The 16,905-nt window shown below is 46.7% G+C and overlaps 1 protein-coding gene across 1 annotated transcript in view; it reads right to left on the reverse strand.

Annotated features, from left to right (window-relative positions):
- ATAD2 (ATPase family AAA domain containing 2) overlaps positions 1-16,905 on the reverse strand; it is a 750,324-nt gene that overhangs the window by 331,115 nt on the left and 402,304 nt on the right. The window contains exon 15 of the mRNA XM_069621583.1: positions 12,766-12,856. Coding sequence (XP_069477684.1) covers positions 12,766-12,856 — 91 coding nt within the window. The remainder of the gene's footprint in view (positions 1-12,765; positions 12,857-16,905) is intronic.

Consider the following 16,905-nt stretch of genomic DNA (forward strand, 5'->3'; position numbering starts at 1 on the left):
AGGTTCCCAAGTCTATTGCTGAAGCCAGCATCCTTAGCTTTTCGAGGTTGACAATCCAGTTCAATTGACAGAACTTTTTTTTTGGCAACTTGCGGAATTTGGAGAACTTGCGGCATGGACACGTCGGCCTCTCTTAATATCAAAAACAATTTTTCTTCCCAACTGTAAGTTCGCTGATAAATCTTTGCTCTTCATTTAAAATCAAATAGGACTTCGTTAGTTAGTACTTTAGCTGCATGGTTTGTTTTTATTTAGTGTATGAATACTTGGAGGTCTCTTAGTTCTTTTCTGCATTATTGTTTTATCAATTCCTTCTTTTTTGATTGTTCATCTGAATTCTTGATAGTTTGATTTGTTTTGTGTAAATAGTGTTAAGTCATTAATTGTTTTATCTGTTGTCCTTTTTTTCTTGTGTATATATGGCTAATTTCACTATAAATAAAAACTTTGATCACCTTAATCACTTGTATGAGGGTGAATCCTTAATCACTTGTGTGCCTTGCGTGCTGACATATCTTTGTGGACTGACTGTCTTCTGCAGGTCCTCTAAGTCCACAGCGTTCAGCCAGAGGCCCTGGATCTCTGCTACCAGACTCCACCACCAGCTACTAAAACTTACCTGCCAAGGTTAAGATTGAGGGAGGTAGATGGGAAACACCAAAAATGTGACTTCATACAACAGGTGCGCACTGAATATGCGCGCATGGCTGGGCGTCTGGCATTAGAAGACAAACCAAAAGGGGTTACGTTTTGTCACTTACCCACGCCAGCCCATACCTCAAGACCTTCTAAAAAACGTAAATCTAATCCAAAAATGCCAAAGTATACAACCGCCAATTCCAATACTAACAGGAAGTCCAGTATTAAGGAAGAAACTAGACAACTGAAACTTTTCCTTTTAAGCACAAGATCACTAAACAAGCACGCACATACAAGACGACAGACATTGCCTGTATTACCGAGACCTGGTTACAGGAACCTATAGGGCCAACATGCCTAAAAGCAGTGCCTCAAGGCTAAGTAATGCATCCTAAGGACAGAGAGGCTGGAACAGGGGAGGAGCAGCAATGATAGTTAAGGAATGCATCAAAATGTTTCCAGCTACTACTACAAGTGCTGTGTGCAAAATACTGCACCTAAAACATACGCCAATTGCTAATAGTTGCATTAATTTCGTCCTTCTCTACATCCCCACCATCACTAACCTCCGACTTCAATGAAGATATAACACAGCAAATGAATCCCTTGAAGGGCAAAACACTGCCACAATAATACTGGGAGATTTTAACGGATGGCGTGGGGACCGAAGAGATAAAGAAGCCACACTTCTGGAAAAAACCCTTACAGACTTCATGGTTCTGAATTCAGCCCCTACCATGGAGAATGGAAACCAGCTGGATTGGATAATTCCCAACATTGAAACTAAGGACTACAAAACCAAACCCTGCATATAGTCAGACCACTATTCGGTCACCTGCACTCTAATAATAAAATACCCCAGAAAACAACCAGAGAGGCAATGACCAGAAAAAGGCCAAAAGTAGGAACTACAAAAAAGTTCCAGAAGGAAGTCTGCAATTTCCCGCAATAATCTTTGGTTTGCGACAGCCAGCATGGCATCTGCGTTGGCCTGACGAAGATGTAAGGACGCATTGGAATAGAGTTTCTTGCCGTACGCCTCCAAGATCTCCTCCTTGGCTAGCAGTGCCGCAGAGGCGGCGGCTGAGGACAACTGAGGCTTGGAGTATAGTGATGCTGCAGCGATCACTGAGGGGTGTGGCTGAGGATGGACCGGGAGCAAGAGTGTATCCCCTCCATCTGCCTGTACTTGGCGTCTAGGCGTCGATTGACCAGCTGGGCTGAGTGGGGTTTGAGCCAGCCCTTCTTGGCCAGGGAGACTACATCGGTCTGCAGAGGAATCCCCGGTTTGGCAGAGGTGCATCGTGTGAGGACTTCCGCCGGAACCCCCTCTGCCGGCTGCTCGACCTCGGGATGGGGTAGGCCCAGACACTCAGCCAGCCCAGCAAGACGTTTGTGGAAGGCCCTGGCTGAGGATGGCGCATCTGGATCCTCCTCATCCGTATGCTGTGGATCTGGGGGATCCTGTGGAGGAGGAGTAGTTGGCACCGGAGGCACAGGTTGTTAGGCAGAAACCTGTGCAGTTCCCTTGGGGAACACTGCAAAAGATTTAAGACTACAGGTAGAGCAGTAAACCCCTTTGGTAGCAGTCTGTACCACCCAGATTTACCTGGTAGCTGTGGCTGAGCAGTCAGACTTCTCTCAAGAAGAGTTAGGCAGTATGTAAAGTATACACAATATGTACCAAAACACAATAGCACAAGCAAACACTGACCAGAGCTTGGTTTCAAAAGTATATAGTTATTTATTTAAAATACACATAAGTTAAAAACACTCTAGCAAAAATATAGTAAAAGCACTTCAACACAGTTATACTGAAAGTAAATTCAATCCTTTCTCCTATCTAGACAACTCTAGGTTAACACCACTTAATTAAAACAGAGGTGAGTGCTTAACGTTAGATGACACTCTAGTAGTTTCCAAGAAAGGGAGAGAAAAAGCAGAAATAGGTTAGACACACCACTCTAAGGTCCAGAACACTTGCAATAGGCTTAAAGAAGAATAAAGTCACAGGTGAGCAAAAGTCACTAGGCAGGGCCCACTCTTAGAGTAGCCGGAGCGAAAATGTGCCCAAGATCACACTGTTAGTTAGAGATTCAAAGTCTTGCAAAGAGTCAAAAAGAGTTTAGAGTGGCTCAGAAAGTTTAGCCAAAGTGTCCCAGGCACTCCCAGGTTCGAAAGCCGGGGACTAAATCTACCCCGTACAGTCGGTAGCAAGGGAAGCCAGGCGGAACACAGTACCTTAAGCGGAAAGGATCCTCCAGCGGGGGCAGTTGTTCCAGGCAGCGACAGCAAGGCTCGACGTCGGTCAGGGGAGAAGAATATCTCGCTGAAGAGCAGAAGAGAAAGGTCGTAGCACTGCCCGGGAAGAAACCAGCCGCGGAGTCCTCCGGTTCAAGGGTTGGTACCGACTTTCGCGGTATGGGGGTAAAGTGTGGTATTCCGGATGCCGGGGTGCTTGGCACAGGCAAGGCGGCCACGAGATACCTCAAAAGGACGGAAAGAAGGCGAAAACTGGTTGTCCCCACCAGTCAAGGGAAGGAGCCACTCCGTTAAGAGTTCTCCTCGGTCGTCGGGAAAAAGTGGTGAGACGGTTCAGCAGGGCTCCACCGGGTGGTGTCGTCGAAGCAGGTCGGCTCAGCTCTTCCCTCGTCGGATTCTTGGTCCTGTGGCGACTTCTGAAGTCCCAGTCCCCAAAGCCCTGCTTTTATGCAGCAAACCCCCATTCACCCAGCCTAGCTGTCACTCAAACATGCTAAGTGGTGAGCCGGGCGGCTCACCACTTGGGCCAATCAGGACGGAGTGCGACTTGAGTTACCAAGGTAACTCAGTCCAGGGTGCCTAAATCCCCCTCCACCCCTCCTAAGTACCCCAGACAGAGTGGCACCACTTTGGAGGGCTTCTGTGGAGAAGCCCGCCAAAAGTGGAACAAAGGGCTCCACTTTGGGTCAGAGTTACAGAGGCGAACACCAACGCCATTTTAGAATCAAGTTTTGGCAAAAAGTCCCAACCGGAGTTATAAAAATAAATATATAAACCGGCGGTATGTTTAAGGCTACCGTAAATAAATAATTAAATGTGTTAGCCTAAAACAATGGGAAATCCCATAGGGAAATATTCGCGGTCGAATATAAAAAGTAGTTTCCACTGCCACCAGCCAAAACTCGATCAGGGGGGACGGAGACGTGCCCCCTCGACTAACAGACCCTGGGGCAATCGAATTGCCCCAGCCAGTACGTCCACAATATGATGGTTTGTACTGGTTCTGTTCAGGATTCAAGACTAGCAAAGTCTTTGGTGACTTTACATGCCCTGGGAGACAGTAGTCAGTCCCAGGGTATGGAGTCTATGTTGGGGAGTCCCTAGGACACCCCTGGGTCACGGCACAGAGGGTGCTGTGTGACCCACATCACAAAAATACATGAGGCCCTATGGAGTAAAAGACCCCATAGCCCATTCAACACAAGGTTTAACCAAGAAAACACACTTCAACATGTCCAAGAGTGAGGGTAAAAGAGTCTCACTCTTGGCAGGAGAAAAAAATTAAACCCCAGAAATCCAGCAAAGCTGCTGGGGGACTCACTAGGTAGGGAAATTCAGCCTAAACAGAGAATTCTCCCTAACACTCGCCCCCCCCAGACTAAGGGACAGGAGGATTTAATCCACTCCTGGATGAACCTCATACCTCTAGTCGATGATATACATCCTAGAGAGTCCATCAGCATTTTGATGGTGACACCCTGACCTGTGCTCAATGGTGAACTCAAAGGTTTTCTTTTGTAAGCTAACGGACCTACAGACCCTTTGAGGAACATCAGTCTTTTTGTTATAGGGGATCTGGTTGACCAGTCCCTCAGAAGTTGGTACAACTTCTGAACCTATGTTAGGCTTTTTCAAGGGGTCCTTATAAAGGATTCCCTTAGATCTAGAGGGGCCTCCAAGGTTCCTCACCACCTCTCTTGTGGGAGCAGGTTGGGTCTTAGGCCTCTTGGTTGGAGGGGTTGGGGTTAGGCAATGTACCTGCTTCCCCTTCCTCTTAGATCTACCCTTACCTATTTTAGGAGTTCCCCCCCTAATATTAGGATTTGAGTTGGGGTCTTCAGTAGAAGGTCCAACAGTCTGAAGGTTTTTGGCCTTAGACTTTTCTTTTCTGGTTTTCCACCAGCACTGAGAATTACCAGTTCTCTCGGGTCCAGATAGGGGCCTAGTTGGTCTATCCACCTCTTCCTCAGAAGCAGGGGGAGTCAGAGACTCTGAGACTAGGGGAACAATGATGGAGCTTGGTTGGGGCTCCCATGTTCCTAGCATACTATCCGGAAAGGTGCCTGGGTCAGAGGTCAACTTACTAAACCCAGGGCTTGTAGTGGGGTTCTCAGTAGAGGGTCCCACAGGCTTAGAAGGGTCCTTCAAGGTAGCCTTTCTAGCCAATTTGGTTAAGTTCTGCTTCTCCATACTGGGAGGCCTGGGGGTATGTGACACTACTCCTAGAGTTCTTAGGTCATTCCCTAACAGGACCTTCCCAGGTACCTCAGCCTGAACACTGACAGGGATCCTTACTGTCATGTTGTTACATTGAATGAGGGCTGGTAGAATAGGAACCATTTGGACAGGGCCTCCAGACATCCTAGTGGGACCTTTGGGTGCTTTGGCCACATCTTCAGGTTGAAAGAAGCTTTCATCCACTACTGTTCTGCTGGCCCCAGTGTCTCTCCTGGCAGGAGTATCCTGGCCATTGACAAGAACACTGTCCACATAATACACCTTAGAGTTAACAGGTAGGGAGTTATACACAACCCTATTCTGGGGACTAACCAGACCCATAGGCTCTAAGTTTACAGTTGCTTGAAGACCCAAGGGTTCTTCAGCAAAGAGTTCAAAGTGGGCACTAGCCATCTGTACTTCATCCTCAGGAGTGAAGGCTAAGGAGACTGTGCTGATCCCTGCAGGTTTACCCTTGCACTTGGGATCTCCTTTGATATGGTCAGTACCCTGACAGACATAGCATTGTCCAAATGCTCTATGGAAGGGTGGCTTGTTCTGACCTCCTTCTGGCTTGTGGCCAGAAGGTACAGTAGCCTGACTAGGTTTCCCATGTGGCTTACCCTGGTTATTTTGTGGTTTGGGGCCCTCTTTGGGATAGGAATTATTAGAATTCTCTTTGGAGTCTTTTTTAGGCTGTTTCTCCCCATCCTTCTTCTGAGTTACCCCAGAATCCTTGTGAGTGGCCCTGTTGGCAACCCACAAGTCAGCAGCCTTAGCTAGTTTCCGGGAATCTAATTCCTTGGAATCAGCCAAGTGTTGTCTGAGCTCAGGAGAGCAGGCATCATAAATAGTCTCCAACATAAACAAATTCTTCATACCTTCATAAGTGTTCACCTTGTAACCCTTAATCCATCCCTCTAAGTTTTTCAAACATTCACTCACCCAGGTAGCCCAAGGGGTACCATCATGCTTTTTGAGGCTCCTAAACCTCTTAAGATACTGGGAAGGGGTCTTCCCAAACCTAGCTATCAAAGCTAGTTTCACACATTCATAGTCCTTCCTATCCTCCTCCCCCATCTCCATTACCACATCAGTTGCAACAGGGGGAAGCCTAGAGAACAACCAGGTGAGTAAGTCATTTCCTGTGATGTTCTGGAGCCCATGATTATATTCAAACAGAGACAACCAATCCAACACATCCAACTTAGGCTCATACATACCAACCAATTCTTTAGGCATCCGGGGTCTTTTAGGACTGGAACTTCTAGAGGAGCCAGAGAGAGAAACATTCTCAACAGATAATTTCTTCATTTCTAAGTCATACTTGAGCTCCATTTCCCTTAGCCTTAGTTCTTTGTCAGTTTGAGCATTCAGTTTCTTATACTCCAATTCTAGCTTCATTTTCTCTAGTTCAAAGTACTGGGGACTAAATGTGGGACCTGGTAAAGGTCCAGTAGGCACAGCAGGTAGAGCAGGCAGAGGCCTAGGGGGGACAGTTACAACAGCCTCACCCTCCTCTTCTGACTCTTCCTCAGAAACATCAACATTTTGTTCCATGTTAACTTCAACACTGTCATCTACAGTTGCTGGAGTGGTAGGTTCCTCTGAACCATCACCCAGACTTTGGTTAGCTAACAATCTTTCAATCAGCTCCATTTTCTTGCCCTTAGTCAGGAGATCCTTATGTTTACAGAGCACTCTTAAACAATCAGCAGTTTTGGCTGCAAGGGACTCTTGACTATAGCTTTCTATAACTGACATGTTAGAGGTTTTACTTTTTCAGTGCTAAGCTTTGTGGTTAGTTGCACTAAGGTATCTAAAGCACAATAAAATGTATACTCAATACAAATCCCACCGCTGTACACCAGTGTTAGGCAGAAACCTGTGCAGTTCCCTTGGGGAACACTGCAAAAGATTTAAGACTACAGGTAGAGCAGTAAACCCCTTTGGTAGCAGTCTGTACCACCCAGATTTACCTGGTAGCTGTGGCTGAGCAGTCAGACTTCTCTCAAGAAGAGTTAGGCAGTATGTAAAGTATACACAATATGTACCAAAACACAATAGCACAAGCAAACACTGACCAGAGCTTGGTTTCAAAAGTATATAGTTATTTATTTAAAATACACATAAGTTAAAAACACTCTAGCAAAAATATAGTAAAAGCACTTCAACACAGTTATACTGAAAGTAAATTCAATCCTTTCTCCTATCTAGACAACTCTAGGTTAACACCACTTAATTAAAACAGAGGTGAGTGCTTAACGTTAGATGACACTCTAGTAGTTTCCAAGAAAGGGAGAGAAAAAGCAGAAATAGGTTAGACACACCACTCTAAGGTCCAGAACACTTGCAATAGGCTTAAAGAAGAATAAAGTCACAGGTGAGCAAAAGTCACTAGGCAGGGCCCACTCTTAGAGTAGCCGGAGCGAAAATGTGCCCAAGATCACACTGTTAGTTAGAGATTCAAAGTCTTGCAAAGAGTCAAAAAGAGTTTAGAGTGGCTCAGAAAGTTTAGCCAAAGTGTCCCAGGCACTCCCAGGTTCGAAAGCCGGGGACTAAATCTACCCCGTACAGTCGGTAGCAAGGGAAGCCAGGCGGAACACAGTACCTTAAGCGGAAAGGATCCTCCAGCGGGGGCAGTTGTTCCAGGCAGCGACAGCAAGGCTCGACGTCGGTCAGGGGAGAAGAATATCTCGCTGAAGAGCAGAAGAGAAAGGTCGTAGCACTGCCCGGGAAGAAACCAGCCGCGGAGTCCTCCGGTTCAAGGGTTGGTACCGACTTTCGCGGTATGGGGGTAAAGTGTGGTATTCCGGATGCCGGGGTGCTTGGCACAGGCAAGGCGGCCACGAGATACCTCAAAAGGACGGAAAGAAGGCGAAAACTGGTTGTCCCCACCAGTCAAGGGAAGGAGCCACTCCGTTAAGAGTTCTCCTCGGTCGTCGGGAAAAAGTGGTGAGACGGTTCAGCAGGGCTCCACCGGGTGGTGTCGTCGAAGCAGGTCGGCTCAGCTCTTCCCTCGTCGGATTCTTGGTCCTGTGGCGACTTCTGAAGTCCCAGTCCCCAAAGCCCTGCTTTTATGCAGCAAACCCCCATTCACCCAGCCTAGCTGTCACTCAAACATGCTAAGTGGTGAGCCGGGCGGCTCACCACTTGGGCCAATCAGGACGGAGTGCGACTTGAGTTACCAAGGTAACTCAGTCCAGGGTGCCTAAATCCCCCTCCACCCCTCCTAAGTACCCCAGACAGAGTGGCACCACTTTGGAGGGCTTCTGTGGAGAAGCCCGCCAAAAGTGGAACAAAGGGCTCCACTTTGGGTCAGAGTTACAGAGGCGAACACCAACGCCATTTTAGAATCAAGTTTTGGCAAAAAGTCCCAACCGGAGTTATAAAAATAAATATATAAACCGGCGGTATGTTTAAGGCTACCGTAAATAAATAATTAAATGTGTTAGCCTAAAACAATGGGAAATCCCATAGGGAAATATTCGCGGTCGAATATAAAAAGTAGTTTCCACTGCCACCAGCCAAAACTCGATCAGGGGGGACGGAGACGTGCCCCCTCGACTAACAGACCCTGGGGCAATCGAATTGCCCCAGCCAGTACGTCCACAATATGATGGTTTGTACTGGTTCTGTTCAGGATTCAAGACTAGCAAAGTCTTTGGTGACTTTACATGCCCTGGGAGACAGTAGTCAGTCCCAGGGTATGGAGTCTATGTTGGGGAGTCCCTAGGACACCCCTGGGTCACGGCACAGAGGGTGCTGTGTGACCCACATCACAAAAATACATGAGGCCCTATGGAGTAAAAGACCCCATAGCCCATTCAACACAAGGTTTAACCAAGAAAACACACTTCAACATGTCCAAGAGTGAGGGTAAAAGAGTCTCACTCTTGGCAGGAGAAAAAAATTAAACCCCAGAAATCCAGCAAAGCTGCTGGGGGACTCACTAGGTAGGGAAATTCAGCCTAAACAGAGAATTCTCCCTAACACAGGTACAGGACCCACAGTCGGAGGCTGGTACGGAGCCGCCTGAGGATTCAGCTGGGGAGCCAGAAGAGGTGGCTCCGCCGGGACCTGAGGCGCCGACGGAGGCGTCTGGGTGCCGCTAGCATTGTGGGAAGGACTTCTCTGATGGCGTCTTTGAGGATAAACCACATCTGAGGTCACTTCACGAGGCCGAGGAAGCTCTCGAAGAAGACCTCTTCACTGACCAAGGAGGTGGCAGGGGGTGCCGACGGGGTGGCAGGGGGTGCCGACGGGGTGGCAGGGAGCTGCTGGAGCCGCTGCATACCCTGCCCATATGGACGCAAAGGAAAGCTGCCCTGTGCAAAAGAGGGGTAAGGCCATGTACCTGGTTGAGGCCAGTCCCACCTGGACACTCGTTCTTCGGCGAATTCGTGGAATGGCATCAGACAGGTGCCTCCGTCTGGCACGGCGGCCATTTTGTCAAGCTGCCTGCGACGTGTTGCTCAACCCACTGGGACCGGCCGCGTCCAAGACTCTTGCATTTGCCTAGGCCCAGTAGGTGTGGCAACCTCGACCTGGGGGTTGGTAGAACTGCGTTTAGGCGCCCCCACTCGGACGTTTTGCCAGTATTAAGGTGTAGCCCCCTCGGCCATGGTGCCAGTAAAAGGACGGAGCCCCTCGGGGGAAGACCCGGCAAAAGACATTCCGGTCCCTCAACACTGTCACCGGGAGGACTCTAGGATCCCTCGATCCGCAGGCCAGTATCTGCAGCAGCCTTGGTGCACGTGCTGGTATATAAAGACCTGACCAGTCCCTCCCACGCAAGAGTCCCTGGGATGGAGTCTCCGTTGTGGGTGCGATGGAGAATATCGGCCCTACCTTGGGCTTGGCTCGATGTTTCACGAAGTAGCAGCCTCCACCTGGCTAGTCTGTTCTTCAGCGCTTTTGAGGACAGCGAGCCACACGCTGAACAAGCTTGCCAACCGTGGTCTGGGCCAAGGCAACCTAGGCAGAGGGCGTGGGGGTCTGAAGTTGGGAAGAGCCTGTTGCGGGCTGGACACCTGCTGAACCCTGCAGAAGTCGACATGCGCCGGGGAGAAGCGCGACGCCTGAGGACCGAGTACCTGAATGACAAAGACTAAAGACAAAGAGAAGAAGTATCCGCGCGTAGAATTACATGGCCAAAGGAGCACTGGTGAATTCAGCTTGTTCCCGTCGGCACGGAAAAGGGGACTGGGGTGTGGCGCCGGAGGGCAGAGTCAGGGCAGCTCATGCTCCCTGGGCCGCACCCTTCTTAATTTAAAGGGGAAGAAGGTTTTTTGTTCCGTCTCCCGTCCCTTGGAAGAGACGCCCTTATAGTATGGAGAAAAGGGGACGGGACGCAAGAGTATTCCCCATCTCACTTCTCATGTGACATTTTTTGTTACACTAACATACACTAAATGGCTGGTGGCAATGGTTTACTTTTACTACCAGTGCGCATTTTTTACAGCAGGCTGAACCCTCAGCTGCAATATAACACCCACAGATGACCATTTTTTCAAAAATGGCCCACGTCTTCTTTCGCCGTTTACGGTTTGTTAGTTCCTTCTTGGCTTTTACCCTGTTAGTTGAAGCATGTTTGAATCCTTTGTGTGTTTTGCCTTTGGCGGGCTTCAGCCCTGAAGCCCGCCCAGACTCCAGTGTGTTTGGAAAGGCAGGAAGTGAGGGAGGGTCCCAAAACTTCACGGTCCTTTGTCTCTAGGAGTACCCGAGTGAACCCAGTGGCTAATGACTATGTGATTGACAGCCTAGACTGTGAATGAATGGGAAACTTGCATAAAAGGCGAGGTTTTTGGGACTAGAGGCAGAGTCCACCACTGGAGAGCAACATACGAAGCAGAAGACGTGAAGAGATGCCAGCAGCACCCTCTTGGACCGTAAAGTGCCCAGTAAGCCCTGCAGCTGAGCTACACAGTTCGACTGGGAAGACCCGCACAGGACAACTTCCTCCCTTAGGCTGGGTGGACCAACTAGCCTCAAGACAATCTTCCATTTGGTGCAACGCCCAACTTGCTGTGCCTCACCAGAGCTGCAGAAGCCCAATGCCAGAGGTCCTACGACCATTGATGAGTGCATCGTCTTGCAAAGCCTGAATCCACTCTAATCTTCGTGGGCCACCAGAGGACCCTACAGAAGCAGAAAATCTTGATCCAGAGTCCAGGACCGAGGGAGCAAGCCACTTAAAACCGGAGCTTTTATTTCTTCATTGGTGCAGAGGAAAGTTGCCAAAACAGTCAAGTGCAGCTGAAACAAGAGTAAATCCACTGCTGGGGAGTCCCTCTCCAGAGTACTGCTGCAGGAGCCTGCCAGACGTCCACCCTTTCGTCACCATGACCAAGGTCCAGGAACAAGGGTCTGCCAAGCTGTTGTAAGGGGAGTAATCCAGCTGGAACAACTTCCTTCAAACCACAGGTACTGTGGGGCTTGGGGTATTCACCTTTTATCCATAAATTGTGCTTCCTGGGAGTTTCTCAACTCACCGGCACTGGCCCAACAGATTGTGTTCTCTACAAAGTAGCTCACTTGAGTTAGTGATTTTTTCTTAACTTTGTCAAGACGTTATCTATTAAGAAGGGCATCAGAACTGTTGACTTTGTCCATTCACTTTGGCTGTTCTGGCTCCCTAAAGGCACTCTTGTGAACCTATAGGCTTTGGTAGTACTTGTTCCCTCATAGGTTTTAATGGTTGACAATTATTGCTGGGATAAAAGTCTATTGCCTCCATTTAGGAGATTGTAATTATTTTACAAACTGTTGAAAGTATGTTATAAATCTTATTCCATCCTTTCCTTTAACAACTCAATAACTGAATTGGTAACAACAGTAAGTGCAATACTGACCTTTACTGAAGTCACCATGTGCTGGAACATGTTATCATAAGAAAAGTCTTTACCAACTTGTGTCTTTGAGAAACTGAATCTGATTGAATGTTACTAGCAGTTAACTCTTTTAAAGAATGCTTATTTAAACCTAAAGAAAGAGATATATATATATATATATATATATACACACTTGTACTTAATGATTTCAATTGTACATATCTACAGTTCACATTACCCCTCTTAAGATAGGCCTGGCTGCTCAGTCACACACCACCTTGTGTAGTACAGGCCCCTATTAAAAAGTGGGATATCCAATACCAAGATGATTAGTCTTGTGTAGTCCCACACCAGAACATCTGCTTATATTTTAAAGCTCCTGGAGTCCCCTAGCAGGGGAGGGGGACTCAGTATGAAAAGGTTTGAATACCAGTGGTGTAGCACGAGATGTGAAACCTTGCATTTAATGAATAAAAAAAAAAATTCAACAAAAATTTAAATAAAAAAAATCACACCTGTCATGTTGACATAAGCCAGGACATTTTCCTTTTACATTACACAAAGTGACACTTCTAAAAGAGGGCATTAAGCAAGGCTGCCCAGTTCGGACAGGAGCAGAGGAGTACACACACACACAAATGAAAGCATGAAAATCAAAGTGCACACAGAATGAATTCAATCACATTTTCAAGGCAACAAAAACAAACATTCTACCACAACGATCTATTAGCAAATAAAAGAAAATGCATTAGGTGTTCACACCACTCAATGCTCAAAACCAAAGAGTCAACGAAAATGAAAAAATGTCTCTCACCTACACACTTTTCTGCCAGCTCTTGTATAAAGAGGTCCGAAAGTTTAGGGTCCCAGTCTCTTGTATGAATCTTGAGAATTTCTTTTCGAGCCTTAAAATGAAAAATAGCCCATTTATTTAATTTAGGGGGAAAACAACATTAGCTTTCTACTTGTGCACCCTAATTTTGTATTTCGTTGCTGTGTTCTAGCCAAAAAAATTAAGATCAATATAAAGCTTTTTCTTGTACATTTCTCAGTCAAAATGCGCATTGCATGCTGCAGGGACCATTCTTTGCAGAGCTCCAAATGATGCAGCACTAGGATCTCATTGATCACAGATGCTGTTCCAGTTCTTGATCTTAAAGATCACGATTACTTAGTGCATTAAACTTCATGTACCATCATCCTTTTATGATCGCAGCTACTTTAGGCAAGCTTTAATCCAAACACCTTTGTTAAAGGCAGTTTTTGTTCAACCCTATGTTGATGATGCTACAATCACCAATCATACGGGAAGGTTAACACCTGACAAGAAAAGGAAGCCAAACCTTTCAAGGTAGATCATGTGGATAGAGCAACAAGAATAAACCGTCAGGTAGGGGTAGCAGGCTGACAAAAGGTACAATGAGTCTACACGTCAAGACAAACCACACTGATGCAGTGGCAGAGGCAGCTTTTGGTGCCGGGGTGGGGGCGCGCATAGCTCCTAAAGGAGCACCCAGTTTCATGAGTAAGCCCTCGCTGATTAGTTTGTTTCAAGTGGATCCTACATTTTCCTCAAATTGGACCGAGCAAACAAGCACAGTGAGGGAGCCCAAAAGAATGAAGATTTATTTTTAAATGTACGGAATTGTTGCATTGTGCAGCACAATTTGTAAGAATTAGGTAAAAAGCCATACAATGTACAGTTTGTTCTATCGGGTAACAAAAAAAATATCAGGTAAATGCCAAGTCATCAACAGTACACTACATACACACGCTTTATACCATTTCCAGAAGGCTGCAGCCACAACCTATTCATGCCAGTAATGGAGCGTGTAAATTGCGTGCAGGAGGCATGGATCGGTTGTGGCTGCAGCTTCGTGCATGTGATTTAAAGTGACCATTACTGGCATAGACATGCTGTCCTATAATTACTAGTAATGGTTACTTTAAATCCAGTGGCAGTTGGTGAAATTTAATTGAAGGCGCATAAATAGTTCACTCAAATATGCCAGAGCAACCAAGTGTAGCAAGGGAGGCCAATCCAACCCACACCACTTTTTTTTTTTTTTTTTTTTTTAACACTGGGTTAAAATAGTGCATTATACGGGAAATTTTGGGGGAAACTGAGTAAGAAGCCAGAGAGTTTACAATTACTTTGGTAGGGTGCTAGGGACAGTTTTTCTAAAGTCCAACTAAAGGCTTCATAGTCGTGCTCTAAAACACTTGTGTACGAGCGCGATACTAATAAAATATCATAAAACAAGACCATTTAGGCAACACAGAATCTCCAACTCTTCGTAGAAGTCTGTGCCACCTGAAATGCGGTAGCATGTACAGACCAGCCAGGCTTAGTTTAGGAGGGAGAGAGGGCTGTAGGTCAGTGTTAGGGAGAATTCTCAGTTCAGTGCTAATTGCCTTCAAACTTAGAGACCCCAGCTCTTTTGCTGGATTTTAGGACTTTTTAATTTCTACCCTAGAGTGAGACCTTTTTCTCAGCATGTATTTTTGATATAATGTGGACTCTGCGTTTTTGGAGTCTGACAAACTACATAGGCATCTACCTTTTGTATTGTGACGCACAGCACCTTCAGTGCAGCGCCACAGAAGTCCTTTAGATTTCTCATGAGGTTTAGATACCTTTTATTGGGTGAACTACTGTTCCGAAGAATAGTAAAGTGAAATTGACTTCACTTACCTTTTTTCCTATGTAGGTCCAGCACACCCCATTTTATGTGGAAGAACTGGGGGTTACTTAGTAGCCCCTTTTCCTACTTACTCATGTAACATTTGTTATGTAACCATTACTACTTTAAATGGCTGGTGGCAGTTGTTTAATTTTCTTACCATTGTACTTTTCTACCGCAGGCTGAATTCTCAGCAGCAGTATAGCACCCATGGGTGACCATTGTGTCAGAATGGCCTTGGTCGTCCTTTTTCACTATTTCTTGCTTTTAAGGTCTTTCTTGGGGTTTAATCTGTGCGCCAAACCAGGTTTAACCCTTTTGTTTGTTTTCCTTTGGCAGGCTTCAGTACTGAAACCCGCCTCTGGCTCCAGTGTGTCTGGCAGGAAGCGAAGGAGGTACCTGAAACTCCGTCCTAGGCTCCTTGGTTACATAAATGCACCCAGTGCTGATTTGTTGGCTGGCTGGCCTTGCAGGACAGCCACCCTGCTGTGTGAGTGACAGATAGGCTGTGCATGAATGGGAGAAACCTGCATAAAAGGCGAGGCTTCTTGAACTGAAGGCAGAGTAGACCACTGGACGAAACATCCGACAAAGGAATCGTGAAGAGAAGCTTGCTACATACTCCTGGACCGTTGAACTGACCGGTGAAGCCCTGCTGCTGTGCTGAAGCTCCAATTCCAAATCGACTAGAGAAGCCCAGGAACGGATGACTTCTTCCCTTGGGTTGGTGGGACCAACTAACCCCAAGATGAACTCTGGACTTCTTTGCTGCTGTTGGAAAAGAGTGCCAGGGGTCGAGAAATCCATAGTCGAGTGCAATGTCTTTAAGCCGGACCAAAATCCAGGAAGATCCTGGCAACCCTCCCGAAGCAGGACAACGCGAGCTCAAGTCGCCTCACTAGAGTGCTGGACTCAAGGCGTGAAGTAAGCCCATCAAGCGTCCAAGGTAAGCGGTGGTGCTATTTGCCGTTAGCTGAAACCGCGAAGTGCTGCTGAACTGAAAAGAGCCCGTAGCCGCTGACCTTAGAACTGCAGTGTAGGAGTCTTCGATGCCCTCCCTCTTGTCCCCACGACTGAGGTCCCGGAACCCAGGATCTGCAACACTGCATCCTCTTCTTCTAACCTAAGGTACTGTGCTGACTAAGGGGTACTTAGCTCTTGTCTGTAGCTTGCATTATCTCACTTGAGCTTGCAGTAGCTGCTTTTTGCAGAGATGATCTCAGCTCCACCCCTCACAAGCCTAACAGCTTGCGGCCCAACAGTGATTTTCTACAAACTCTCTAAATCTGTGCAAGACTTTGTGCCATCTAAGAAGTTCCTGAGTTCCATAGACATTGTTCAAATTGACTGGCTATCCTGGCTCCCTGCAGACTCTTCTGACCCACTGACTGATTCCAACTGTCCCTCAAAGGTGGTACATTGGTTTAACAAGTATTGCTGGGAAAGGTTGGATCTAGACTTCATTGGGAGATTGAAAAGTGCTCACATGCTCTGAGAATCTGTTAACCTTTTACCTCTTCTCCAAACTTTTCCTTTACCACAACTTCAGAATTTTACCAAGTGCAAAAGTGATATATAAATGCCAATACTGTCCTAGTAACTGAAGTAATCTCAGGGTGTAGACGTGTATGAAGCATCTCAAATCTACTTGCTGATCTTGATTCTGAGAACGTGTTATGAAGTGTATTTTTATTGTTGCACATTGCCCTTTTTAAAGAATGCTCATTTCAAAAACCGCCCATTAAATAAACGGAAAAACCTGGAGTGTAAAGTGTTGCATACTTGTATGTGTGGATTTCGATGCTACAGCTCTATAGCTCACAATTACCCCTCTTGAGATGAGCGTGGCTGCTCAGTCACTCTACCAACTTGTGTAGTACAGAACTATACCAATAGGTGGGTTACCTAATACCAAGAGGACAAGACTGGTATGGCCTCCCACAGGGTTACTGCATACAATCTTGCCTAACACTGGCGGCAGGCGGTGAGGATTTGTGTCGAGTGGTTACATTGAGTATTTGCCGTACTCGTGTCCAACTAAACCAGCCACAAGGCCAAGCTCCATCAAAAAGAGAAGCAATTGTAAAATGCCAAATATGGATAATTTATATGTGTCAGCCCTTGTTATTCTGACAGTAGATCAACGAATAGACATGTGCAAAGCCAGAGGTCTGCTTGTAAGAGTAAAGCAATGTGAATTAATTGCAAGGTTGTTGAATCACCAAAGTTTGGTTAGTAGGCCTGTAACACCAACTAGCCAAAGTAATGTG

Source organism: Ambystoma mexicanum, chromosome 5q, assembly GCF_040938575.1.
Source record: "Ambystoma mexicanum isolate Mex_15411 chromosome 5q, UKY_AmexF1_1, whole genome shotgun sequence".
NCBI classification, from domain to species: domain Eukaryota; kingdom Metazoa; phylum Chordata; class Amphibia; order Caudata; family Ambystomatidae; genus Ambystoma; species Ambystoma mexicanum.